This window comes from Heteronotia binoei, chromosome 3 (genome assembly GCF_032191835.1).
Source record: "Heteronotia binoei isolate CCM8104 ecotype False Entrance Well chromosome 3, APGP_CSIRO_Hbin_v1, whole genome shotgun sequence".
In the NCBI taxonomy this organism is placed as follows: Eukaryota; Metazoa; Chordata; class Lepidosauria; order Squamata; family Gekkonidae; genus Heteronotia; species Heteronotia binoei.
Genome location: NC_083225.1, coordinates 85431374 through 85459068, shown reverse-complemented (window position 1 = coordinate 85459068; position 27695 = coordinate 85431374). Strand labels below are relative to the sequence as shown.

At 40.9% G+C, this 27695-nt stretch overlaps 1 protein-coding gene across 1 annotated transcript in view; it reads right to left on the bottom strand.

The window, feature by feature from the left end:
• Window positions 1-26747, bottom strand: part of LOC132568371 (cytochrome b-245 heavy chain) — a 31653-nt gene extending 4906 nt beyond the window's left edge. Inside the window, exons 1-10 of the mRNA XM_060234111.1 lie at window positions 26672-26747; window positions 24082-24177; window positions 19714-19824; window positions 15244-15328; window positions 14144-14289; window positions 12209-12399; window positions 9538-9667; window positions 8835-8927; window positions 3325-3578; window positions 1908-2070 (exon numbers count right to left, since the gene is read on the bottom strand). Coding sequence (XP_060090094.1) covers window positions 1908-2070; window positions 3325-3578; window positions 8835-8927; window positions 9538-9667; window positions 12209-12399; window positions 14144-14289; window positions 15244-15328; window positions 19714-19824; window positions 24082-24177; window positions 26672-26716 — 1314 coding nt within the window. The 5' untranslated portion in view covers window positions 26717-26747. The remainder of the gene's footprint in view (window positions 1-1907; window positions 2071-3324; window positions 3579-8834; window positions 8928-9537; window positions 9668-12208; window positions 12400-14143; window positions 14290-15243; window positions 15329-19713; window positions 19825-24081; window positions 24178-26671) is intronic.
• Window positions 26748-27695: the final 948 nt, after the last annotated feature.

Here is a 27695-nt window from a genome sequence, read left to right as displayed (position 1 = left end):
AGACCTGGCCAGCAACAATGCAAGAGGAGGCAATGAGGAAGCTGCACCATTTGTCATTGTCACAGGTTGAGTGAGCAGCCCTTATGGAGACAAATCTGCTCAGTTTGCTTTTGGTGCATTTTAATGACTCAGTTCATCCTAAAGCAGAATGCTTTTAAAGCTGTGAAAGCATTGCTCCATCTTTCTTCATTTTGCCTACTTCTGAACTCTGGTGACATTAAAGGTGGTGCATTGAGTTATTAAAAAAAACCTGTGGTGTTTACTAGGGTATAATAATGGACTTTTCATGACACTGGAGTGACAGATTCAAGAAGTCCTTGAATAAAAATATATTTGTTTGGGAGAACCCACAGCTGGTGGAGATAGAGTTGGAGACATTGCTACAGCTTTCTGTTAATGGAGGCTTTTATTCATCTGCACCATATAAGCTCATGCTGTATTGGCACCATTTGCATGCAAATACATTCTGGATCAAGGCAGGACCGAATCTACATGCTTTTTGAGGGGGGGGGGGAATCAAAAAATGGTGCCCCCTTATGGGCCATTCTATGTTATGGTCCCATAGAATACAATGGACTCCATACCCAATTTGGCACCCCCCCCTGTCGGCACCCCTCTCTGCCCCCCCCCAGCCCTGGATCAAGGGCAAGCCTTGAGTTCAATAGCACCTTAAAGAGTTTGAAAAATGCATTTTTTCTTTGGTGGTTGGAAATGAGCAAAACCTTTACTCTGAGTTTTAAAAGTTTCTTTTCTCTCTGAGCAGAGAAGAGGCATGAAGGGGCAAAGTCAATTCAGTTGCTTTCCAGACTTACCTCAGCCCAACTTCATACAAATGCTAATAGGTCTATCTAAAGACAATTGGATAGGCCATTCCCCCCATCCCAAGCAGGGAACAGAGACTTGGAGGAATTGACTAGAAAAACTTCAGGAAGAAATTTCTGGAGACTTCATGAAAGCTTCCTTGAACAGGCCTGACCAGGTCAGTGTGAGGGGAAAGGGAGTAGATAAAACTCCTGGAAGCAAGGAGAAAGCTCTCTTTGGTGCTGAGTCCATCAGAGCAGACAGAACTCTTAACTTAGGTCTAGAGGAGACAGCCATTACCATGTGCTGATCTAGACAGCTGGAGGAAACCATAAGGTAATGGTAACTCCATAGAGATCTATAGCATTCTAAGCTAAAGAGTCTGTCCTATATTTTAACATCTGGTGAGGCATGTATAGAGAGAGGGACAGAGGAATTGCATTTTACCCATTTCTTTTTAATCTCTTGCTCCATCTGGTGCTATGCTATGCTTGTGAACATTTTCTTTTTAATGAATGTTTTATAACTTTTAATGTGATAGTGGTTCCCTGTATCACACAGACCTCCACCATCGTGGACACATTGTTTTAAAAGGAACACCAGGAGGCAAGCAGCTATTCCTCCAGTGGCACACCAGGCAGTACATTGCCCCTGTGGTGACCAGACTGGGCAGCAGGAGACATAGAGGAAAGGCCTCAGAACTTGGAAAGGAAGGTGGGAGTCCTGACCCTCCCAGCAGGCAATTCCTTACAAAGGTCAGGTGATGGCAATGGTTACCTGAGAAAGAAAAACCTCTGCAGATGTTGGGAAAATCTTGGAGGGTAGGCCCAAGCAGGACAGTTCTGCCACAAAGACCAATAAGATTTCAAGAGTCAAAACTTCCTTCATCAGGTCCATCATTAATTTAAGGTGCTGATGAACTCAAATCTTGCACTTCTACTGTAGACTATGTTGGATCAATACTACATGGATCAAGGGTTTGTCTTTATGCATTTAAAATATTTGCAATCCCATCTCTCTCCTGAACCAGTTGAGATCCAAAACATCCTTCTCTGCATACATTGTTAAATGTTAAGAAGCAAGTGTAGAAACATTTGAGCCCATACCTTTTTGAGTCTTAGGTTAGTGGCATCATTGCAATATTTGTACCATACAGACTTGAGGACTGATGCAAATGGAGTGACTCCAATGCCAGCTCCAACCAACATCACAGTTTCATAACTGAAAACATCTTCACTAGCAGTGCCAAAAGGGCCATCTACAGCTATCCTATAAGAGATAGTAAGAGGTAATAAGGATATAGTCCACAACAATAGCCAGACACAGCCAATTTTGCATTAAAAGTTCAGTGGTCAGTTCCATTTGGTAGTCCTGACTCTTGAATATCCTAGATGCTTATGACAGTCCTGATCATTTATGAAGTCAGTGTGTCATCTCCAGGGTATCTAGGGATACTCCAGGGATACCAGAGCTATGGTTTGGACAGATCACAATATAAACTCAAGCTACATTTGGGGAGTAAGTTGCAACTGACTCATATTGGCTTTCTTACAACATTCCCATTTGGGAGAACAGATTTTAATGAGCCAACAAGGAGAAAGACATTGGTGAGGGGCTGTGGCTCATTCGTAGTGCACCTGCCTGGCATGCAGAAGGTCCTAGGTTTCATCTCCAGCTAAAAGGATCAAGGTGATGTGAAAGATCTCCACATGAGACCCTAGAGAGAAGCTGTCAGTCTGAGTAGACATGACTGACCGTGATGGTCCAATGCTCCAATTTGGTATAAGGCAGCTTCATGTGTTCATAAATTCAGTTACTGTAATACAGATTATTTTAAACTGAACATCTGAAGCTGCCTTATACTGAATCAGACCCTCGGTCCATCAAAGTCAATATTGTCTACTCAGACTGGCAGTGGCTCTCCAGGTTCTCAAGCTGAGGTTTTTCACACCTATTTGCCTGGACTCTTTTTAGTTGAAGATGACGGGGATTGAATCTGGGACCTTCTGCTTACCAAGCAGATGCTCTACCACTGAGCCACCATCCCTCCTCTAAACTGCTCAATTACCTTATGATTTTGTCTGATAGGCTGAACACATATGGATTCTTACACAAGGATTCTAGTACTGTTGCAATTCACATCCTTGTATCAACACTAGAACTCAAACCCAGTACTAGGGCAGGTTGCCTTTGTATACCACAAATTAACCATATGAAAGCCATTGTTCAGATGGTCATAAGTAAGGAAGATGCAAGATTCTGTTTTGCCCTCTTGCTATAACATCCTATGGACCCTTTTTGCCCCAAGAGATTTTGTGGGTCTACATTACCACATACTGGGAATTGTAAATCAATAGAATTTTTTTTCAGGAAGCAGTTCTTGGAATGATAAGACTGAATATCAACTATAATCAGTGGGCTGTATTGTAAACTGTTGTTTATAATTTGTACTGTCAGCTTAAGCTAATACATTTATTTTATTTTTCACGCAAAATTTCCATAGCAATAATATTTTGTTCCTACTTTGGCAGCTTCCAGGCATCCTGGAATTCTTGTTTGTCACATCCACAAACATTAAACAAGCCTTCTGTCCAGTCCCCTACAATACGTATGTGAATGCTGAAGTAATCCTCTTCAGGGGCAGAAGTCAGTGTGAAAGGGTGCCACTCCAACATGGACACAGCAGGACACTTGACAAAAATGTACTGCCCAACTTCCATCCTGAAGCCCTTCTTCTTCATCTGGAGCTCAATGGTTTTGAAGGGGTGAATGACAACCTATGACACAAGAAAGCAACACCTTACCACTACAGCAGTCAGAACTTGCTTTTAAAAAAAGGTAAAGGTAGTCCCCTGTGCAAGCACCAGTCATTTCCAACTGTGGGGTGACATCGCATCATGATATTTTCACGGCAGACTTTTTACAGGGTGGTTTGCCATTGCCTTCCCTAGTCATCTGCACTTTACCCCCAGCAAGCTGGGTACTCATTTTACCAACGTCAGAAGGATGGAAGGCTAAGTCAACCTTAAGCTAACTACCTGAACCCAGCTTTCTCTGGGATCGAACTCAGGTTGTGAGCAGAGCTTGGACTGCAGTATTTTACAAACCAACAAACTTAGAGTGAATGAACTTTGCAAACCTGGACCTCAATTAATTCCAGTGCTGATTTTTTGTTGTTTAAAGGTGTCAAGATTGGTAAAATTCCAATGGTAATTAATTGTTTTAGGGTCCTCCATAAAGCTGGTCTGTGAAACATCATGGAGGACTGAAGTATGTTAGCTCTGTTATTCTCCCCCCTCCCCCTTCTTGCTTTATTGCTTGTGAAGTAGAGTAGTGAGAAACGAAACTAACAAGAGAAAGAATAATCAATACCTTCCCATACATTCCTGTCTGGGAGTGTGAGACATCTGGGGAAAGCAAGGACAAGACACTGATAACATTGTGAGAATGTATACATTTATGATAGTTTATGTGTTAGAGTGCATCCCTCGCCCCCACCTTTGGGAATCCTTTGAAGTATGCCTTAAAAGAATTGTATCAATGTATTTTTAGTATCACTCTCAAGAACCTGTATCAGGAGAGCATATCGGTCTATCAATAAACGTAGTTTTGTATCCACTTGACTCGTTCTTGAAAACCGCATGCTTGACAAAAGGTCCTTTCAGTTACCGTTCTGATATTTTAATCCTTGTTATAGTTTTTTTTCCCTTGCTTATTTTATATATAATACTTTATTTTACTTAAAATCTATGAGCTGTAATGTTTGTGTTGTATAAATGTAAAATGCTTTAACAATAATTAAAAAGGTTCTGTTGCAGATGCAGGCAATGGCAAACTACCTGTGAACTTCTCTTGGCTTCAGGGTCACCATGTGTCAGCTGTGACCTGATGTCACTTTCCTCCACCACCACCAGAAAAAAAGTCAAAATACCACTAGGTATTCACTTGGAATTGTGTTTTGTCAAAAAAAAGTACATTAAACCAAAGAGTTCCTCTAAAACTTTTAGTGCTGCATGTTTGATCTACTCAAACACAGTAACTAACACACACACACACACACACACACACATATATATATATTGATGTCTTGGACATCTTTTTTCATTTTTAGCTTTCATGTTTTCTTACATAAATATTTTTGATTCCAAACTATGGAATTATATTTAAGGCATATGTTTAGATTTTGGTCTGCCTTATTCTTGAAGCCTCAGGAGAAGTAGCAACATTTAGCAATATGTTATAACTTAAACTGTACGTCCTTTTACAGACAATGGTTATAGATGGCCAGAGTCACTGAATGAAAATGCACATGAAAAATTACAGTGTTCCCTCTTCACATGGTGGAATGCTGGCAGTCTTAATCTTGGATGACTTGTTTTGGATGTGCACTGAGATGCTGATAAGCACCCAAATTACTCTTGTTGGGTGGGGGCAGAGTCAGCTCTGCTACTAGGCAAACTAGGCAATTGCCTAGGGTGCTGGCCTTCTGGGGGGTGACAAATTGGGTCCCCCCAATGGGACTTAGTGATGCTATCAGTGCAGAGGGGGGCACCAGAAGTTAGCCTTGCCTAGGGTGCCATGCAGTCTAGGGCCAGCCCTGGGTGGGGGCCATACGTATACACAAACATGTACTGTCACTTTTCTCCTTAATGGGGATGCACTTTCTTTCCTCCTGTATGACCTCTTTGTTATTTATGTGGTCCCCTTACTGAGCCCAAGAATTCTCAATAACCAAGCAACCAGGGTATGTTCATATCATTTATGGAACTGTGTGTCAAGGAGAGGAAACAGAAAGCAAGGGAGGGTAAGATTTAAAGGATAAGTATCACACGTCACTCTTGCACTATCCTTCTTAATTCTAACTCACCTTCTTAGATGTCTGGTTCTCAGGCAATAAGGTCATACTGGAAGGCATCAGATGAACTGATCTTATGTCACAGAGATTTTTGGATGAGATTGCTCAGAGGACTAGAAACACCTTAGGGTTGGATTTCAAAGGTTCGAGAGTGATGTAATATTAACCTATATATTGCTTAGAGACCAAGGGTTCAAAGTTGTGGTTTTTCATACTAGTCAAGCAAACTTGTGGTTGTCAACAAACTCTTTCAATATGTGCTAGTTTTCTATGTGAAGGATGTTTCTTTAATAGGGAAAGCATTTAAACAGACAAATTCATCTCACAGCACTGTCTGAAATGGGACAATTTCACAAACAGTGTATCATATGATTTGTCCAAAAGTGCAGCTTGGCTCTCAGCCTTGAGTGTAATGGAGGAATTGAATCCTTGTGCTAGGAATTGGCCATTTAAATAATCAAAAATGGAAGAGAGGAGAATGATGTAAGCTTGATTGGGTCGCCGTTGAGGAGAAAAACAAGGTATGAATGAAGTAAATAACTAAATATTTTAAGCTAATAAATTGCACTGGAACACAGGGAAGGAAGAAATCTTAAAATTAATAAAATAGAATATGTTGTGTTTTGCCAAAGGGAGAAAAAAAAAAATCTTTCCTCATGTTTTGCCTGGGTCACTATGAGTGAGTAAATTACATCCACCATCAACTGTTCTGCTTTCTAAAGCTGCTAAGAGACAGGAAAGAACAGTATTGTTTATGTGCTGTAGAGTTCCTGATCACCTTGCTTGCTTCTCATTGCCAGAGAAACCCCCCCTGCTTTTCTTCTAATGTTTCCCATCCAACTTTCCAGGAGTGAGAAGGAATGTTACATGTCTATAAAATTAGTGTGATTGTGGAATCCAAAGTCAAAGATCTCTTGGGTTCTGCCTTCTCCTGTGAATCAAATAACATTAGATTCCATTTCCCCCCAAGTCCAGGCTGATCCTGGAATTAACCTTTTCAAGCCTTGCTGTGAGTCTGCTTTCTCTCCACTGGCCCATCCACAATTTACTAAAATCATCTTGAAGCACTGAGAGGTCTGGCTAGAACTGTAAGACTTCTGAGCAAGCACAGCAGTGGCCATGTCACAAACAGATATCCTACAGTTCCTGCAACCCTAACACCTACTTACATTTGATAAGGGCACCAAGAAGAAGGGCTGGAAGGAATGTGACAAGTCTGGAGGACTTGTAATTGGCATGGGTCTGATTTAAAGCAAGATTAATTTTTAGACTGCCATTTGATGTTTGTCAAATCAATCTGATTTTATCAGAACGATTCTGAATCTTTTCCTACCCCAAAGGGTGATGAACACATGGAATTTACTGCCACAGGAGGTGGCAGCTATAAGCATAGCCAGCTTCAAGAGGGGTTTTGATAAACATATAGAGCAGAGGTCCATCACTGACTATTAGCCACAGCGTACTGATGGAACTCTCTGTCTTGGGCAGTGATGCTCCTTATTCTTGGTGCTTGGGAGGGGGCACAGTGGGAGGGCTTTTAGTGTCATTGCCCCACTGATGGACTTCCTTGATGGCACCTGGCTTTTTTTTGCCACTGTGTGACACAATGTTGGACTGGATGGGCTAGTGGCCTAATCCAACATGGCTTCTCTTATGTTCTTATGATACTGTATACTGCCTGTTTAAATAGCACTCCTTTTTCAGAATCTGTCCTCATGGATGCTAACCATTAGAGAAAAAAGTGGGAGTCTAGTGGCACCTTTAAAACCTACAAACTTTTAATCAAAATGTGAACTTTCATGTGTATGCACACTTCCTCAGACAACGTGTGCATGCACACAAAAGCTCACACTTTGAATAAAAATTTGTTGGTCTTAAAGGTACCACTGGACTCCCACTTTGTTCTATTGCTTCAGACCAACATGGCTGCCCACCTGAATCTATCTTTATAAGAGAAATTTTTCAATGGAGGTAAAAGATGTAAAACACTTTAAGAAAAGCCATGGATGCCATTTTGAAGAAAATAAAACTTTAAAAAATTAATCTATTTAGGAGCTTCTGGGAACGGCGATTTTTGGTTCATCTAAAAGGGCATACTCTAATCTATAAGACTGTGTAATTGAAATTCGATTTGGTGACATCAACTTCAGAGCCTGTTTTAGCAATGGGCAGGCAGTGATGTCTGTGCATAAATCAGAAGCAAAGCAGATTCGTACGAGGGTTAGGTCACTTGAAGAAGCAAAAATGTCTAAATGGCAGGAGGCAATAGAAGCCATGGAGGCAAGACTGGCAAAAGTAATAAAAGATTAAATAACAGAGAGTAAGAAGGAATTTAAAAAAGATATTGAATCCAGTGCAGAGGTGATTAAGAAAGAAATCAAAAAAGAAATTGAGGATCTTAGGAAAGACTGCCAAACAGCATTAAAGAAAGTGCAGGAGGTAGAAGAAAAGATGAAAGACCAAGACTCAAGAATTGATACAGTGGATTCCACTATAAAAAAATTGCAGGAGAAAGCAGTACTAGAAGATTGTAAACTGGAAAAATTTCCGAAACAAGATAGAATGATAATTTGGTACATGCTTTCAGCTGCTCAGACATTATATGCACAGATGTGGAAGCAAGATAAAATACCAGAAAAGTGGGACTGGACTTCAAAACTTATGCATTGGAGTGAAATGGACAAGCTTACAAGAATCTTAAAAGAATATGATCTAGAGAAGTTTAAAAATGAGTGGGGAAAATTTCAAAAATATGTTGAAAAACAATGGAAGGTTAAAGGATATCTGGCGATTTTTGACAATAGTTGAACTTTAGAGGAATAATAAATGGACTACAGTCAAAAAGCGAAACTATGTGAACATATTTTTTTAACTTTTTTTAATAAGAACTAAAGGATTATAATGAAGATGGATTATAATTATAACGTATGGGTTTTTTCTTTCCTTTTTTCTTCTTGTTTTAAGAATTTTTTAAATGAATATTCTTTAACTGATAAAATTACCTTTTATTTTTAGCAATTGAATTAAAATACACCATCAGAGGTCATGAGAAGGGGGGGGAGGAGAAAAATGTAATGTACTTGTATTAATTTTTATAAGTATTTTTACAATATATTGCAGTATAATAAAATTGGTTTAAACAGAAAAAAAGATGTAAAACACTTTTTATGATGCATACCTTTGTAATGACAACTTTTTGTTGTGACCGCCAAAACCGCACCATCCTTTCACAGAGGTATAGAATCATTGGACCCACTACCCATTTCCATGTCTGTCAAAGAAAGAAAAACAATATACAAGCAAGGAAAGGAAAACAGTCTGCAGTAATGAAATTATGTTAAATATACTCTTATGGTAGTGTGTGTGAGAGACTGTGTGTGTATATATACACAAACACACACATGACCAAAATAATTAAGTCCAACAAACCTGTGTCCATCACAAAACAATATAGAGCACATTATACCACATCCTGTGTTCAGCACACAACTTCTTTTAAAATCTGTTTAGGAAATTACTTGATACAAAGGTTAGTTTCTGAAGTCTATTCCTGGTAAAGATGAACCTTGCCCTAGGCCAAGTTATTGTCCAAACACACACTTATAATTTATTTCTTTTTCTTTTATTACACATTCAACACACACTTATTAGTTAGTGGAAAGAGCACACGCAAGTATTGATCTGGTAGTACTATAACAAAAAAATCCTAAGCAGAGTTACACCATTCTACACCCATGGACTTCAGTGGATATAGAAGAATATATATTTTCTTAGGGTTGCATTGCAAGTTTTTGGTAAATGTTCAGTCCTTTGTTCTTTGATGCAAAAATTGAGATATTCAATAACTGTATTTAATGGTTGTATTTCTAAAAATGTCATACCATAGGAGGATTTCCAGAAAACTGTGGTATAGGACACTCAGGCATTTTCCCCCACTGAGTGAACTGCTTGGCACACTCTTTTGGGTTATGCTCTTCCAAACTAGTCGCTATCTGACCACGTACAATTTGTCTAGGAGTAATAAGAAGTGTCAACAAGGTGTCAAAATTAACCATTCATAATAACCACAAAGTAATAGCAATTAAACAGAGCTCATAAAACTAGTGCCTTCATCAGTTTTTCACATATGGAATGCATGTTTTATCTTCTGTAATGTATATCTTTAAGAACGGCTAATTTCCGTACTGATCATTTTTGCCATTACTGAACAGTCTCTGCAAGAAGCTTTAGTCATTTGCACAGATAGTATTGGACACACACAGGTTTTTTGGGTCAGTCTTGGATAATTCCTTTCCTCATTACAGCTCCCATCCCACCTGACTTTTATCCATGCAGGTCCCATTCCTGTGATCTCTTGGTCATCAAAGGCAACACCTTTCTCTCATTCTAACATGTGGAAAAGTTGACTACATCCAGTCCATATTCTTTACTTCTGTAATAAATATGCCTATTACTTCTTTACCCACAAATAAACAGTGAGCATTGCTAATACCAGGCTTTTTTTTTTAAAGCAGGAACACAGTTCCGGCTGGCTTGGTGTCAGGGGGTGTGGCCTAATATACAAATTAGTTCCTGCTGGGCTTTTTTAAACAAAGCACCCTGCGTGAAACAATGGTCAGGGGCTGTGACCTATTATGCAAATGAGTTCCTGGTGGGCTTTTTCTACAATTTTTTTCTTACACATTATGTTACCCTGTTTGCCTCACAGCTGTACCACTTCCAAGTGGACAAGCACGACACATGTAAAGTTACCATTTCATTTCAAGACCTTTACTTCAGAAAAGGTTTTTTTGAGGGGCTGTGGCTCACTGGCAGAGCTTTTGTTAGATATGCAGAAGATCCCAGGTTCAATCCAAGGCAACTCCAGTTAAAAGGATCAGGTAGGAGGTGATGTAAAAGACCTCAGCCTGAGATCCTGGAGACCCACTGCTGGTGGTCTGAGTAGACAACACTAACTTTGATGGACCAAGGGCCTGATTCAGTAGAAGGCAGCTTCATGTGACCTTGTACATGCGGACAGGCAATCTGAGCTGGATTTGTTATAGGCCATTTTCCCACTGAGCTTACCTCGGAGTGACGTCCCTCTTCACCGTGCAGCGTCTGCGCGGATTTCCCACCAACTGCTCCGAGGCTGCTCCGAGGAACCAGGAAGTTTCCGACCTTTTGCATCGCAAATGGAAACCACTAAAAACCAGTTTACATCTGCGACGCAAAAGCCGCGGCTCTTCCTGGTTGTGCGCAGCAGTTGGTGGGAAATCCGCGCAGACACTGCGCGGTGAAGAGGGACGTCGCTCTGGAGTAAGGTCAGTGGGAAAACGGCCATAGTCTCTTCCTGATGTATAGGTGTTTGTGTAAATGTGAAAGTGAACTACTGAAAGTTCTTGATATATGCTGTTCTTCAAAAAAGCCGCACAAGCAGCTGTTTGGGGTGGAACACACAAACTATTCTAGGCGGAACAGAGTACTGTGAGACAAAAGTGTTTCTTTGATCACTGTTTCTTTGACCAAGCATGCTTTGGTGCAACCAGAGCCAGTGCGTGGGAGTCGTCGAACTAGGCGATGGCCTAGGGCACTGTCTCCCACGGGGCGCCTCCCCCGTCACACTCCTCTCTCCCTTCGCAGCGCTGGAAGCCAGCACCACGCTCCTCTTGGCCCACCCCACCCACCGCCACTGCCTCCTGCCTCGCTCCCTTTGTGGAGCTGGAAGGCAGCACTGCCCCCTACCCCCGCCCCCCTGCCTAGGCTGGTCCTTACCAGCTTCAATGGCTGTGCGCAGCTTCTAAGCCTTTGAAGATCCCATGAGAGGAGAGTTCGCTCCCCCTCACTTCCGGTTCCAGGAAGAAGGGGGAGTGAGCTCTCCTCCCGCGGGCCCTTCAAAGGCTTAGAAGCCACGGTGCAGCCATTGAAGCTGGTAAGGACCAGCGGTGGCCGGGGAGGGGAGAGTGCGGCCATGATGGAGGGAGAGAGGGAGGGCGGGGGGACGGAGTGACAGATCAGCCTGGGGTGGGTGGGTAAAGGAGCGCGGCACTGCAAAGCAGCGCCACAAAGGGAAGGGAGGAGCGTACCTAGTCTTGCTGAGGCTTTGCAAGCCTCAGAGGGGGGGGGGGTGCTCGGCTCTCTCCCACCCCTGCACACAGCTTGATGATGTCATCATGACGTCTTCGGGCCACGTGCTACATGCGTGCAAAAGTTAAAAAAAAGGAGGGGGCGGGAAGCAAATTTCGGCCTGGGGTGCTGGAAACATCAGCGCTGGGCCTGGGTGCAACCTACCATCTTGTGCTCTGAGCACAAAGTAACATGAGTAGTCTGTACATCCTGAATTATCATTTGAAGAGTATAATTTACTGCAGCCAAAGCTTTTACAGTGCCCTCTAAGAGCAAAATCTGCTTAAAATAATAGCCTTATTATTTTAGCACTTAACCTATGGAAGAGTTCAATAAATCTCAAAAGCTAGTTCATTGTTTTCTGACTTTTAGTTGGTCCTAATAAAAAGATTATTACATAATTCTTGTTAAGGAACCTGAAGTTGTATTCATTGGATTAATACTTACCCTGCACCATGTATGACTAGACCAGCAAAAAATATAACAAAAAGGTGATGGGTGAACCAAAATACTTCAAAGTATGACCTTCGAATGGTTTTAGTAGATGATGTGATTATTAATATTAGACACAGGGTAATGATAACTCCACTGAGACCTGCCAAGGTTGTGAATGCTACATAAAGGCCACCTTCCGGGTTCTGTGAAGGAAAAAGCATACAGTAATATTAAAGATACCACAACTAAACTGGGCAGCTTCTTATCCCTTGAAAATCTACAATTACAATGCATTATGATGGGACAGCAATTACTACTGCAGAAGGAAAGAAGCTTTCCAAAGGAATACTCCTAGATGTCAGCACTTCTGGGATTATCGCAAAGCCAGCAGAGGCCTAATCTATTGGCTTTGTGGAATCCAAAATTAATTTCCATGAATGTTACTAGAATTCATCCCCATATTAATGTGGAAAAGTGTAATGTGAAATTAAGGTCCACCAGTATCATTTTATTGTCTTAAGCTTGTTACTCAGGACTCCATTAACATATGGGCATCATGTTTGCAAACAATGACTCACTTAGTTCCAAGTAACACATGATTAAGCCAAACTCAGTGGCTTGGAGTTTAAAAATGAAATGTTAACCTCATATAACCCCACTCAACTGTAATGTTCAATAGGATAAACTGATAGTGCTGGAGATATGTGCAACTACATTCTATAATATTGGTCAAACAAATGTCATCGTCTAGTCATATTATGCAAACTTACATTATTTTGGAGAGTGTCCACATAACACACATTCTTAGCATGATTTGTGGGTGTGGACCTTCTAAGGCTTCCTCCTATGAGCCAGATCAAAGGAAAACCTCCCTTGATTTTGTTCAAAGGAAGGAAGTGAGGAGCAGCTGTGTGCAGAGCATTTGTGTGGATACTCTTCCTGCATAGATAGTCTGAGGACCAGACATAGCTAAACTCTTAGCTCCACATCTTCTCTCCTCCTCTTTTAGTCTTTTAATGGGCTTTCCTTCCATGTTCACAACTCAGCCATGCTACTGCTTTCCACAGCAGTTTATCTGGAAAGCAGGAAGGTCATGAAGAGGCCCAGCACAATTGTCAATCGGGTTTGAGTCCGCATTCCTCTACATCAGGGGTGGCCAAACTGTGGCTCAGGAGCCACATGTGGCTCTTCCACACATATTGTGTGGCTCTTGAAGCCCCCACTGTCCTGCTGGCCAGCTTAGAGAAGGCATTTGTCTCTTAAAATCACTTTTCCAAGCCAAGCTAGCAGGCAGCTTGGGGAATGCATTTATAGTTACAGTTGCTTTCTTTCCACCTCTTCGTCCCTGCTATTTACTTTCCTCCCTCCCTCCCTCCCTATCTTGTGGCTCTCAAACACTTGATGGTCATGTTTTGCGGCTCTCAGACATCTGACATTCATGTTTTGCGGCTCTCAGACATCTGACGTTTATTCTATGTGGCTCTTAAGTTAAGCAAGTTTGGCCACCCCTGCTCTACATGCAGCAGCTGGGTGAAAGAATATCCCTACACTCAAGTGAATGGACTCTTGCTGATTTGGAAATAACTCAGTCACCTAGAATTCATTCATTAAATGTGAATCTCTCACTGGGGAATGCTGTGAAACAATTATCTACACAGCAGTGAGGAAGATGCTGAAGTTGCATCAAGCTTTGGAAGACCCTCTTTGGGTTTTACTTCTCTCCCCATCTAAATCCTTTGCCTTGTAAAATATGGTTAACTTTCTGCTTACAATTATGTTTTAAATGAGTGGACATCATCATTTGAAACTATTTGCCAGATATCAAACCCAGATAGGTCTCTATGCTTGTTCCTTCAGAATGGTGTAATCACCAAATCAGACTACAATTCACATCACAGCCTGAAACAATTGTTAACTAATTATTTGACAGGTTACATAGTTGCTTACCGGGAGTTTCTTGCGGGCAAAATTTAGGTAAGTTTCATTTTTTGTATCTTCCAAACGAGATAGCACAGACTGAATGGTTGTTTTATTTTCATTACGTGCATTCACAGAGTTTTCTACATTAAATAAATGTGCAATTGTGTGGATTGCTGGAGGGGGGGGGGAGGAGAGAACAGATTTAAATGTACTGCAAAAGATATATCACACACTCAACACATTTTTTCCCAGATTCATTCCCATTGTTTATTTATTTAAAACATTTTATCCTGCCCTTTTGCCTAATTAGGGCCCTCAAGCCAGTGAATAGTAGTTAACAGGAAGGAGGATCAGTAACAGAATGTTTGTTAAGCTAAACAAAAAGGCTTTCAGCTGCTGGCAGAAGATAACGATAGAGAGACAGCAAATATTAGGCATTTTTTTTTAAAAATAAAACAAACTCTTCTGTTTACATGAGTGACTTGCAGACACAATTTAGTATTCTTTGGCCTACTTTGATCTGTCATTATTTTATTACTTCATCTGCAACTTGTTGTTTACACCTGTTTTGAACAATGGCACAATATGTACTTGAAAGTAAAGCTGCTTCCACATGCCAATAGTTACAGGCAAGCACATTGCGGAAGCAGGCAGGGATCCTATCCCTCCACTCTTCACTCCTGTTTTCCCCTTTTATTTTTTTCCTGTCACATTGGCACAGGAGTGCTGATGCAACAGTAATCATGCAGCATCTCATGCCTTTTTTGTTCTTGTTGTGAAGTCACAGTGAATGTATGAAGACCTGTAGGGTTTTCAAGAGAAGAGACATTTCAAGCCTGGTAGCCCTCAAAATGGCAGATCTAAACTTTCACTTTTCTTCCCCTTTTTTATTCTTTTAAAGGCTTCATTAATTTCACAGGTAATGATTGGCACTCACTTGCTTTCTTCTCTTCATTCCACCTTTGCTTTTGTGCTGCTAGAAAATTTAAGGTTTTTGAGAATTTCTCCAAGATGCTTGCCTTCCTTCCCGTTCCCATAGCCTACCATTAAGCCTGTTTATACTCATATAAGCTTTGCACTTACTGAAATCAATAAGACTTCTGCAAAATGTAAATTTCAAAACCTACTAGTATGGAGGGCAATCATCCAAGCCACCAGTTTGTGAAATGTGAGGTTCCTGTCCAACTGTCTTCTGACTCGCACTGAGCAGCACTATCGATTCAAAAAGAGGAAATGTGAACAGGTTATTTGTAGTATCAAAGATGCAATATATATTTAACAATAGGAAACACTCCTATTACAGGTGAGGTCTTTAAATGGGAAGGGAGGCAGATTGGCAGTGAAAACAGCCCAGTGCCTGGATCTGCCTCCTCTCTCATTTAAATGGGGAGGGAGGCAGATCATATCAGCTCCTTTCACCCCTTGTCAGCAAGGCTCCTTTCACCCCTTCTCATCCCCAAATTTTTCCTTCCCCTGGAGTGGGGGAGGCAGCACTCTAGCGCTGCTGCTGCCCCCCACACACCATTTTTTTGAGTGGGAGTGCATTTTTTTACTCTTGTCCCCCCTCAAAAATATGTAGATCCAGCCCTGCATAAAGGTACGTTGGTTTATGGGTGGGGAGGAGAAAAGAAAGCCAAAAGAGGAGAGAGGCTTTGGGAGCTTTCAGGGAAGGAAAAGAGGATATAGTGGGAGGAGGGGGAAAAGTGATACCATTGGCAACTACTTGCAGGTTTCCTATTTCTAACACCAATGCTGCAGTATAGCTTTTACAAAAATTAATGTATATTCTTACGATATTGTATATTTATTAACCATTTTTGAGAAACCAAAAAGAAAAGTGAGGAAATGCCTGAGGACTTTGAATAAAGAAGTTTTGCTGAAAAGAATAGAAAAGAAGGGGGGAGAAGATGAAAAGATGAAAAAGAAGAAAGAGAGGGGTAGTAAGAGAGGAAAAGGGAGAGGAAGAGAGAGAAAAAGAATGAGATGGGGGAAGAAAAGGGAGAAGAAAGGAGTGAGTAGGAAAAGAAGGGTAAAAGAGGGGAGGAGAAGGAGGAAGAGGTAATATATATTCTTATAATATTCTATATATGGACAAGATTGATCACATGCTTTATGTAATGGAGGTTAAGTTTTAATCTATTTTAATTCCTATTACTTTGATCTGGAGGAAACAGCCCTTACACTTAAATTAGTTCTGTATTGTAGAAATGCTTTAAAAATCTGTCTTTAATAGGAAGAACAGGTTCAAAATTGACACCTGTAATCCCTAATTTTGTGGCTGAAGCCAGAATCTTTCCTCAAATAAAACATTGTGCTCTGTATGCAGATCTGGTGTGTTTTGCCCTACTTTGGTCCCTGAGTTTTAGCATTCTTATGCTTAGGCTTTCCCAGATTGAATTTGAACCAGATTGAGAGTGGGCTTCATTCACAGACATGTATCTCATATGCACATGGCTTCCTGACAAAAATGTAGATATACTACTAAAGTCTTTTTAATGAATTAAGCCAGATAGCACAGAATAGGGGCACTCAGTCAAGGTACCATGACCTCTACTCCACTCCACTGGGAAGGATCATTATGTTCATCCTGTCCTTTTCCTTGTGGCTCCATTTAGGTTTTCTAAAGTTTTGCCATTTACCCTCTTTCTGCGCTGGCATTTGTGGCCATGAGAAGATGAAAAACAGTATAAATATTTATAGTGGAATTAATTCCCCTGTCTAGCTGTTTTACGGCCATTAGTACTGAATCAGAGGTTAAATTCATTTCCTACGAAAAAAATTCAGTGATGTTTATCCTAAAGTGATTGACAGAGAGATTTCTTTTTCCAATTATTTTCTGTATCACAAAGTAATTGCGGGGGGGGGGGGGGAATCCCTTCATATAAAGTGCCTGTCTTGTTTGATTCTTTCTTCAGGTTTGTGCAAATGACAATAACCTTACAGCTTTCCTTTCTGAGAGGTCAAGCTGAGTCGTGAACTGATGACAATACCAGATTTCCTGGCTGAATGCAATAGGGATGTTTAAACAGATTTCTTAAAGTAGGATGTTTCAACATAAACAGCAATGAAATAATGACTTTGTGTAAGCAAAGTAGGAATTAGGATGTGGTACCATGATAGCTGCACCTTACTACAAATTGAGACAGCCCTTTCCATTCTGAATCTGCACTTACATTAGGGTTGCAAAGTCCAACTCAAGAAATATCTGGGGACTTTGGGGGTGGAGCCAGGAGCAAGGATGTGGCAAGCACAATTGAATTCCAAAGGAAGTTACTGTTTTGGTCATAACATTTAAAGGGACTGTGCACCTTTTAAATGCCTTCCCTCCATTTGGAATAATGAAGGATAGGGGCACACTTATTTTGGGACTGATAGAACTGGACCCCCTGTCCAATCTTTTTGAAACTTGGGGGGTATTTTGAGGAGAGGCATTGGATGCTATGCTGAAAATGTGGTGCCTCTACCTCAAAAAAAGCCCTCCACCAGGGCCCCAGATACCCATGGATCAATTTTCCATTATACCCTATGGAAATCAGTCTCCATAGGGAATAGTGGAGTGCCCAGTAGACATCCCTCCCTTCTGCTTTCTGATGACCCTGAAGCAGGGGGAGGGCCTCCAAACCAGGGGATCCCCTGCCCCCACCTGGGGATTGTGCAACCAACACAGAGAATCACAGCAAAATAGGGAAGAGAAAACCAAAGCACTCAACTTTCCGTGAAAACCAGCCTCCGTACAAAAAAGGAAGTGAACTGTGTAAATAATCAATAATTAAATACATATATTAATTCACAGTAGACCATACAATTAGTCCTCTATAACAGACAAGGAACGTTCAATTATTTTCATCAAATTAATGCCAAATTCATCCAAAGAACTCCAGGTGAAATAAATTTGATAGCAAGACTTGTTCAATGTCTCTTAATAAGTGCAGTCAGCAGTCCAAAAAAGAATAAGGTCGTACTGGAGCCCTTGTTTCACATTAGCTTCTTCGAGCTCTCATCACAGACCCAGCTCCAAGGGAAGGTTTATACAATTGTTAATCTCCAATTTAGAGGTACTGGCTCAGCAGAGGACCACAATTTCTCATTCCAAACAAATCTCCTCCTCTGTATGGATCTTTGCTGGGTGCCTCAGGCCAGCAGCAGTAAGGCACCCAGCAGAGCTCCATCCAGAGAAGGAGATTTATTTGGAATGAGAAATTGTGGTCCTCTGCTGAGCCAGTACCTCTAAACTGGAGATTAACAGTTGTTTAATTGGAGATTAACAAAGGCTCCAGTACAACCTTGTTCTTTTTTGGACTGCTGGCTGCACTTATTAAGAGGCATAGAACAAGTCTTGCTATCAAATTTATTTCACCTGGATTTCTTTGGATGAGTTTGGCATTAATTTGACTCTTAAAAGCTCATAACTTGAAAAGCTTGTTGTTCCCAAAGGTGCTACTGGATTTGAATCTAGCATTTCTGATTCTGAATCTTGATGTTCCAAACCAATCTCATAACGGGGTCGTTTCACACCACTTTTAATGTATAGATTGTATAAAGAGTTTGCCTAAAAATGTAGTATGCATGCAATGAAAATATGCACCATACAATCAAGAAATCCTGATTGGCTGCAACTCCATTTCAACTATATATTGGGGGCAAACCCTGTTGTCCCTCTGTATAATGCAGGAAATGGCCTAAACATTTATGATGATTTATGACGATATTGGATTTATATCCCACCCTCCACTTGGAATCTCAGAGTATCAAAGCGGCTCACAGTCTCCTTTATCTTCCTCCTGTGAGGTGGGTGGGACTGAGAGGGCTCTCACAGTGTCTGCCCTTTCAAGGACAACTCTGCCAGAGCTATGCCTGACCCAAGGCCATTCCAGCAGCTGCAAGTGGAGGAGTGGGGAATCAAACCCGGTTCTCCCAGATAAGAGTCTGCACACTTAACCACTACACTAAAGATGGCTATGTCCACTGCCTGGAATTTCTCTTGACAAATAACTGACAATCCCACCCCCCTGTATTTTGTGAGAACAAAATAAAAATAATCCACTTTAGATGCCTATATTCATGTTTCAAACAAAGTTTTAGTGTGGTGTTGTGTTAGAATATCAGAGTACAATATTGGAGGCTTGTGTTCAAATCCCCATTCTGTCATGGAAGCTTGCTGGGTGACTTTCGGCCAGTCACATTACTCTAAGCCTAAACTACCCTCATGGAGGTAGTTTCAGACATGTAGCCATGTTGGTTTGCAGTAGGAAAGCAAAATCTGATGAAGGGAGCTTCGACTCTCAAAGTACCCTGAAAATATTGCTGGCCTCTAAGGTGCTATCTGGACCTAAATGTTGCTGTACTTCACAGGGCTGTTGTGAGGATAAAATGGATGAGAGGGAAAAGATGTAAGCTGCTTTGGGTCCCCTCCCCACTGGGTGGGGTCTAAATGAAGTTAAAATTAATTAATTAATTGCAATGGGACCATGCACAAAATTAATGCAGCATAGCTGGAGTACGGCTCTGTAACAGGCTAAAGGAATGCAAGCCGAGCACGGACTGCACAGAATTATTGTTATCTCTCACACACAACAGAAAGCATTTATTTATCTTACTGCACTGGATCCTCTGAGGAAGGAAAGCAGATTTCGACAAACTGGAAGCAGAATCAGCATACAGTTGAAATTCAGACATGCTGCAGGTGCCCGAGCCCATGCTAGGAAAGGCTAAAATACAAGACAAGAGGTAACCAAACTTTGTATCTACAAAATGACAAACATAGGAGATTAATGGTTCTGTACTGGGAAATTATAGATGTATGCTAGCGTATGAAGGGCAGGGCTATGCTGAGGTGCTAATGGGCCAGGGTAAAGAATAAAAAAGTGCCCCCCTCCCCCGTATTTACAGATGAGTCAATGTGCATGAAGAAGAGAGAGGACTGTACATGCTGGCCCTGCTCACAACAGAGCACTCTGGCCCCATCCCCTACCCATGCAGCATTCCCAGTCACAAGAATAGCACCTACACATGTAGAGCTTGTACACATATACGTGTAGGGCTTTGCCCAGGACTGCATGCTCAAGCCTCTTCCATCTGTAAACACTTTGACTGTCCGTGAATATTTCCCTGTTTCTTGTGCATAGCCTGTTACAGAAGAAAGCAGGGCCAACTTACCCATTAGCCATGATAGGCATAGTGCCTAGGACCCACAAAAATGTCTTTATTTCTTTTTAAATCAGAAGGGAGAAAAATGAATTTTTAACATGAAAGAACATGGGTTTTTTTCTCGCATCAGAAAAAAAAATAGGGCTCATGAAAATCTATTACATTTTGCCTAAAACAGAACAAAAGTTGAGGTGTTTAGTTATATCAAAATATTTTTAATATTGATATTATGATGGGAGGGGCCCACAAAGGCAAAAGTACCTGGGGCCCACAAAAGTCACAATGCAGCCCTGGACAGCTGCCCCTTTCCCTCATTAAATAAAATGGCCCTGAAGAAGGAAAATAAGAAGTGTGCATGCACATGAAAGCTTATACCCAAAAATAAACTTCGTTGGTCTTAAAGGTGCCACTGGACTCCAACTTAGTTCTGCTGCTTCAGACCAACACAGCTACCTACTTGAATCTAGGATGTATTTAGTTTGATTTGGTTTGGTTTACCTATATACCAACTTTCAACAAAAAGTTCCCAAAGCAGTTTTTACAATACAACATAGTACAATAAAATCAATAATAAGGTAATGGCACAACCTAATATAGTTAGACAACAATAAGAATAAAATACAGTAAAAGTCAATAAAATACCGTAAAACCAATTAAATACCGTAATATAGTTAGAAAACAATTAAATACAAAATTCAATTGATGCCATCCCCCCTGCCTAGTAAATCACTGCAGTTTTTAGAAATTTGGTAGCTTCCATTGGGCAACAGAGAATGTCTTTTTTTTCCATGATGGCATCTAGAGTTTGAAGAGTCCTGCCAGGGTGTATCTAGAGCAGGAACCTCCCCCAACCTTAAAGACACCTTGCAGTGTGCGGGGAGCGAGCACTTCTTTCTACTATCATCCTTGGTATCACAATGTCTCCCTTGTATTCCCCTGCTTTGTATGGTGGGAGGATGAAGGAACCTGACCCATTGTCTCCCTCTGGAGAGCCAATTTGGTGTAATGGTTAAGTGTGCGGACTCTTATCTGAGAGAACCGGGTTTGATTCCCCACTCCTCCACTTGCACCTGCTAGCATGGCCTTGGGTCAGCCATAGTTCTGGCAGAGGTTGTCCTTGAAAGGGCAGCTGCTGTGAGAGCCCTCTCCAGCCCCACCCACCTCACAGGGTGTCTGTTGTTGGGGAGGGGAAGGTAAAGGAGATTGTGAGCTGCTCTGAGACTCTTCTGAGTGGAGGACAGGATATAAATCCAATATTTTCTTCATCTTCTGCTTCTCCCTGTAGGTTGTGGAAGGCTGAGAAACTTGTGGATGCCTCCATCACTGTGGAATCTTTAAGTCTTCAAGATTTTGTACAAGGAGGAGAGCGTTCCAATGTCACAGATGAAACCTCTGTGAGGATGAATTGCAAATGCCTGTGCACAATTGCTTGCCTCCAATCATTCTTTCTCACTTCTTAATCTTCCCCACCACTGGTGGCTGTGCTTCCTGCACATGCTGGCAAGATCACATTTTGGCCTCAGAATGAGTTTAAGGTATTCTCCACCACCCACCTTGGCTTCTTGTGCTCCATTTCCCCTTTAACTTCTTGCTAGGAGGTAGGCTTCCCAACCCTCCCGCCCTGGCGGGGGACCCCCGAATTTTCAGCCTCCTCCCCTGCTCTTAAAAAATCTGGGGGTGGGGGGAGACAGAACATACCTGTAGGCATCATGTTGTTTTACAGCTTGGGATCTGTTTTTAAAATGTGTCCCTTTAAGGCTGCACAGGAAACAGGAAAGGCCCCTCCCTTTCTTTTCCTGTGCAGCCTTACTTTCGTTTTCACAGCGAGCAAATTCTGCTGGAAGAAGACCAAGTACGGTAAGTATTTGTGTGTGTGTGTGTGAGAGAGAGAGGGAGGGGGGATTCCCTGGTATGGAGGCCCTCCCCCCCTTTAGAAAGTGTGGGGGGAGGGAAATGTCTACTAGGCACTCTATTATTCCCTATGGAGAACGATTCCCATAGAGAATAATAGGGAATTGATCCATGGTTATTGGGGGCTCTGGGGGGGCTATTTTTTGAGGTAGAGGCACCAGATTTTTAGTATAGCAGCTAGTGCCTCTCCCCAAAATACCCCCCAAGTTTCAAAAATATTGGACCAGAGGGTCCAATTCTATGAGCCCCAAAAGATAGTGCCCCTATCCTTAATTATTTCCTATGGAAGAAAGGCATTTAGAAAGGCGTGCTGTCCCTTTAAATGTGATGGCCAGAACTCCCTTGGAGTTCAATTATGCTTGTCACATCCTTGTTCCTGGCTCCACCCCCAAAGTCTCCTGGCTCCGCCCCCAAAGTCCCCAGATTTTTCTTTAATTGGACTTGGCAACCCTACTAGGAGGGAAGATGGAGATATGAGAGATGCTCTTCAGCAAGGTCCCATTGGTTGGTCTTGTGAACCTTCTTAAGTCACAACAATTATTATTAATTAGAAGCTGTTAAGGCAGCTGATACAAGAGCTGCGTCTGACAAGAAGCCGGAAAAGAAAAAGGGAAATGGAAGCAACTAAGGGACTTCTAGGATTGCTTAAAAGTGAGCAGAGGAGGTTATCCTGGGCTCCTCTATTTTATAACAGTCTATCTTGGGAAACCAGATAACAACATTTAGCAAAACCATGCCTTGTGAAACGGGTTGCTCCCTTATGGCAGATTATATATACTGAGCACAGACAATATAACTGCCTTTAGTATCAAGATCTGAAATATAAGTATCCTACTTTTGGATCCGGAGAAGGCAGCAGGTTTTTGCATGTATTCAGTTTTGTGGTCTTGCCCTTTTTTAGCTGCTATAGTATCTCATGACACTTCTTATTGCATGAATATGTTCCAGAAAAAATGGTATAAACCACTGATCCCCAAGATGACATTCATGGGTACAATTCTGCCCACCAGTCTGTTTCCTGGTCCCCAAAGCAAAGAGCCAAACATGGTTTTCCTCCACCACATTGGACCATGAGGTATTTCAGAACAGCCCTGGAAGTATCACTTTTGTATCTTTAGGATGAGCCCCTTCAGAAATGAATGCCTCCCTCATGGGACAATGAAATTGCTAAGCAGTCGAGTTAGAACTGATAAAAGGAAGTACTTCTTCATCCAAAGGGTGATTAACACATGGAATTCACTGCCACAGGAGGTGGCAGTAGCTACAAGCATAGACAGCTTCAAGAGGGGATTGGATAAACATCTGGAGCAGAGATCCATCAGTGGCTATTAGCCACAGCTTATTGTTGGAACTCTCTGTCTGGGGCAATGATGCTCTGTATTCTAGGTGCTTGGGGGGGCACAATGAGAGGGCTTCTAGTGCCTGGCCCCACTGGTGGACCTCCTGATGGCACTTTTTTTCCCCTCACTGTGTGACACAGAGTGTTGGACTGGAAGGGCCATTGGCCTGATCCAACATGGCTTCTCTTATGTTCTTATGTTATGTTCTTATGACAACACTTAGCTTACAATTGCTCAAACATTTTGTGATTGGCTCGAGCTCCCATGGCAGCCTTTTTCTGGCTGGCTTAATCCCCTCCTCATGGTAGCCACTTAGAGGTGACACCCATTCACTGTTCACAAAATTCCCAAAGTGCTTACAGGCTCAACCAGGTTTTTAAGTGCTTAGACCTGGTCTAAGCACTTAAAAACAGTGATGGTTCTGATTAACAGGAATTGAAAACAAAGTAGAACATCTTGAGTTACAAACTTAAGCACAAACTTGTTTCCAAATAAGTATATTACGATGGGAGTTTGAGTTAATATTGTCTCTGTACACTGTACAGTAAATATGCATCTACTGCTTACCCCAAGGAGCTCTCTTGTATAGTAGAATTTAACACCAAGGTCATATACGAAGTAGTACCATACAAAGAGGAAGACATTTAAAGCCAGCCACACGAACTAAAGGGGGGAAAAAAAATACAGCCCGAAATTATTTTCAGCCTCTGTTTAAACCTTTACAATATGGACAGAGAAAATTTCTTCTGCTTTGTAGTGACCTGTGATAAAATATAGATGAGAGAAGTATAGAAGTATAGTTTTATACTGCTTAGGCATTTTCTTGAGCTTGAGCTTCTTCCTACACAAAACTATTAACCTTAGTACCTTTGAACAGCAAAATTATTGTGTTTATTGAATATAGGACAGCCATATTTATTGGCTGGCCTAGGAGATATTGTAAAGACTGAAATGATTGGATTTGCTACTATTTGTTCAGGACTACCCAAACATAAACAAAAAAAAGGGAAGGAAACATGGAATGTTGACATGTTATTCCTAATTCCTAATTTTATTCTTATTTCTATTGACATTAATGGGACTCAGCAAGTTTAAGGAAGGGAAAACAGCATGATATAGCCCAGTCTCATCAGATCTCGGAAGCTAAGCAGGATCAGTGCTTGGATGGGAGACCACCAAAGAAGACTCTGCAGAGGAAGGCAATGGAAAACCACCTGTGCTTCTAATCTTCTCTGTATCTTTCCAATTTTAACATATGTGCTGCTGAAGCGAGCACCACCTGTGCTTCTTATTTGTCTTGAAAGCCCCTTGCTGGGGTTGCCATAAATTGGCGGCCACTTGATGACACTTTACATACATACACACAGCAAGTTAAATTATGAATATGTAACTAGTAGCTTCAAACAACTGGGATTATGGCCACTATGGCAAAGTGTATTTTTGTGGCAAGACCTCCAAATTTAATGTGTACAATCACAGAACACAATGTTCTGTGCTATCTATATAAATGTTCTCTTTTCCACATCAGTGCTGGCAGCAGGTTGGGGCAATGTTAAGCGTTATGGCAACTGTAAATTGGTTTGTGGTTTCTGCATCCAGCAGAACTAATTTGCTTAAATACAGGAAACATACATTATTGGACTGTCCACATGCTGATGTGGACAGTCCAATATTTCAAATAATAATTGGCACTAGGCTACAGTTTCTTATGCACATATTGCAGACAGAATCAACTTTGTGTGTCTGTTTTCTATCACACATATTAGTTCCTATGAAAAAAGGAAGGAGATTACAGTGCATTTTTTTAACAGTCATGGTTTGTTCCAGTTATTTCATTAAGGATATAATTTGCTGCACACTTACATTGAAGTAAGTCACATGGAATAAAACAGAATTTACTACTAAGGGGATGACAGTAAACTGGTACATGTTGGTATGGAGTACTGACAAGTAAGTGGCACCAAATGGTACCTCCCATCTTCTGCCTTGAGCCCCAAAGAGGAAGCCCTGATCAGAAATTTTGGTCACTTTCATTCCTGCTTCTGAGGATGGGACTGCATGTTGCACAATAGCTGCATTGTTCGGATAGCAAAAATTTAATCTAAGCAGTTCAGAAACTGCAGTACAAAGTTTTAAATATCAAGATATTTGAAAACAAAGACTTAATATTAGTCTTCCTAAAAACCTTTTATGCCCTTTCAAAGAATCCTCTTCCAGTGAAAGAAAGGAATATTAACATCTGTTAAGTTCATTAAGTTCACCCTGATGCAATAGGAATGATCTTCCAGCAGAAATTGGCTTTTCTCGTAGGTCTACCTTCCTACATTAAAGGGCACTCTCAGAAATGTGGAGGGGGGTGTTAACATGCATTTTACCACCACTGAAGAAGGATCAGACTTTATTCAGGTAAATATGTATGACCATATAATGTTGCTTGATACCAAGTCTGCTTATTCTAGTACTATCTATTCTTACTGCCAGCTGCAGTTTCAGAGTCTTGGGCATAAAATGGTCTTCCCAGCAGCTACTAACTGAGATTTTAGCACTGGAGGTGCCAGAGACTGGACCTGATACCTTCTACACAAAAAGCATGTGCTCTAACCCTGAATAACAGCTCCTTCCCAATCATTCCCCCTTCCTTCCTCCTTAAAGGCAGTCAAGTGCTCACTCCTGCTCATAATAACCTTTATTTCTATGAAAATCAGCACATAATTCATTGATAAAATGGCTGTGCTATTCAGTTTTTCACGTCTGCATTTCTGCCGCAGTACCAATGTGGGCTATAATAAGGCAAGACTTTTAGCATGTTAAAACTGTCACAATCTAGGACAAGATAACTGAATTTTGAATCACAAGATCAAAATAATTATTGGAAGAAACTTTTTCTGACTTTTCTTTAGAAACATCTAAGAAAGCTTACTTTTCTAATATAACATAACCAAATAACCAGAACAGAATGAAAACTGGTTATTCCACAATCAAATATGTGTAGCTTATGGAACATTTTAAAGCCAAAACCCAGAAAGAACCCAAGGTATTTAATATAAACATTATTTGTTAAAGCAAGGAAAAAATTCTTATGTATTTGGTAAGATTTTAACTAAAATCTACAACAACCCTTGTAAAAATGTTCTTAAAATGTGTTAATTGTACTCACAATTACAAATATGGAAAGTCCCTCATTTACGACCCAGTTGCCCATGATGATGGTTAAGAGGAGACCAGACTGGCATTGTTCTCTCTGAGGTAAGAGCCTATAAGCTGTTTTTCCTGTAAAGGAAGTGAAAGCTACAAACTTGCAACAACCTGTTCCCTATTTCATTCGGCATAGAACTGATTAACCACTGAGTGGCAAACATTTGTATTTCAGTCAGCCCTCAGCAAGATAAACAGGGTAACAGTTATACATACAACCCCCCCTAAAACACCCTACTATCAAGATGTTTTCTTTGCTAATGCTTCAGAACAATTGCAAGATGGCAGATATCACTCTTCCTAGGGCATATCCTTATTTTTTTGCACTTCATTTTATGCACAAAGAAAGAATTCCTAATTCACTATGCCTAATTCTTACACAGATTCATTCCATGTTACATGTGAATTTGATGCAGAGGGTGAATCTCATATTTAAATTTATTTTTCTTTTCTATGTTCTTTCCCTTTCCAGCATGGTTTGGTACCATTTTGCCCATTTATACTTTCACACAGAGCAAACTGGCCAGGAGTTTACTCCTCATGGAACCTTGCTTCCATTTAATGCTATGTGAATTCATGAGGGGTCAATCACATACAAGGGGTATCTGAAGAAACATTTCCTCCTATATGTTCCTGTCCTGGAATTAAGATCACAGGAAGAGGTCCTTCTGACTGTCCTGCCAATCAAAGAAGGTCATCTGGTGGGCACACAAGAAAGGGCTTTATCAGTAGCAGCCCCATGATTACAGAACAACTCCCCCATCGAGGAGGTATTTGTGGCTCCATCACTTCTGATCTTCAGGTGGCAGTTTCATTTAGGAGTGCTGATTAATATATATATATATATATATATATATATATATATATATATATATATATATATATATATATATATATATATATATATATATATATATATATATATATATATATATATATATATATATATATATATATATATATAATGCAAAAACCCACAGCTGTCC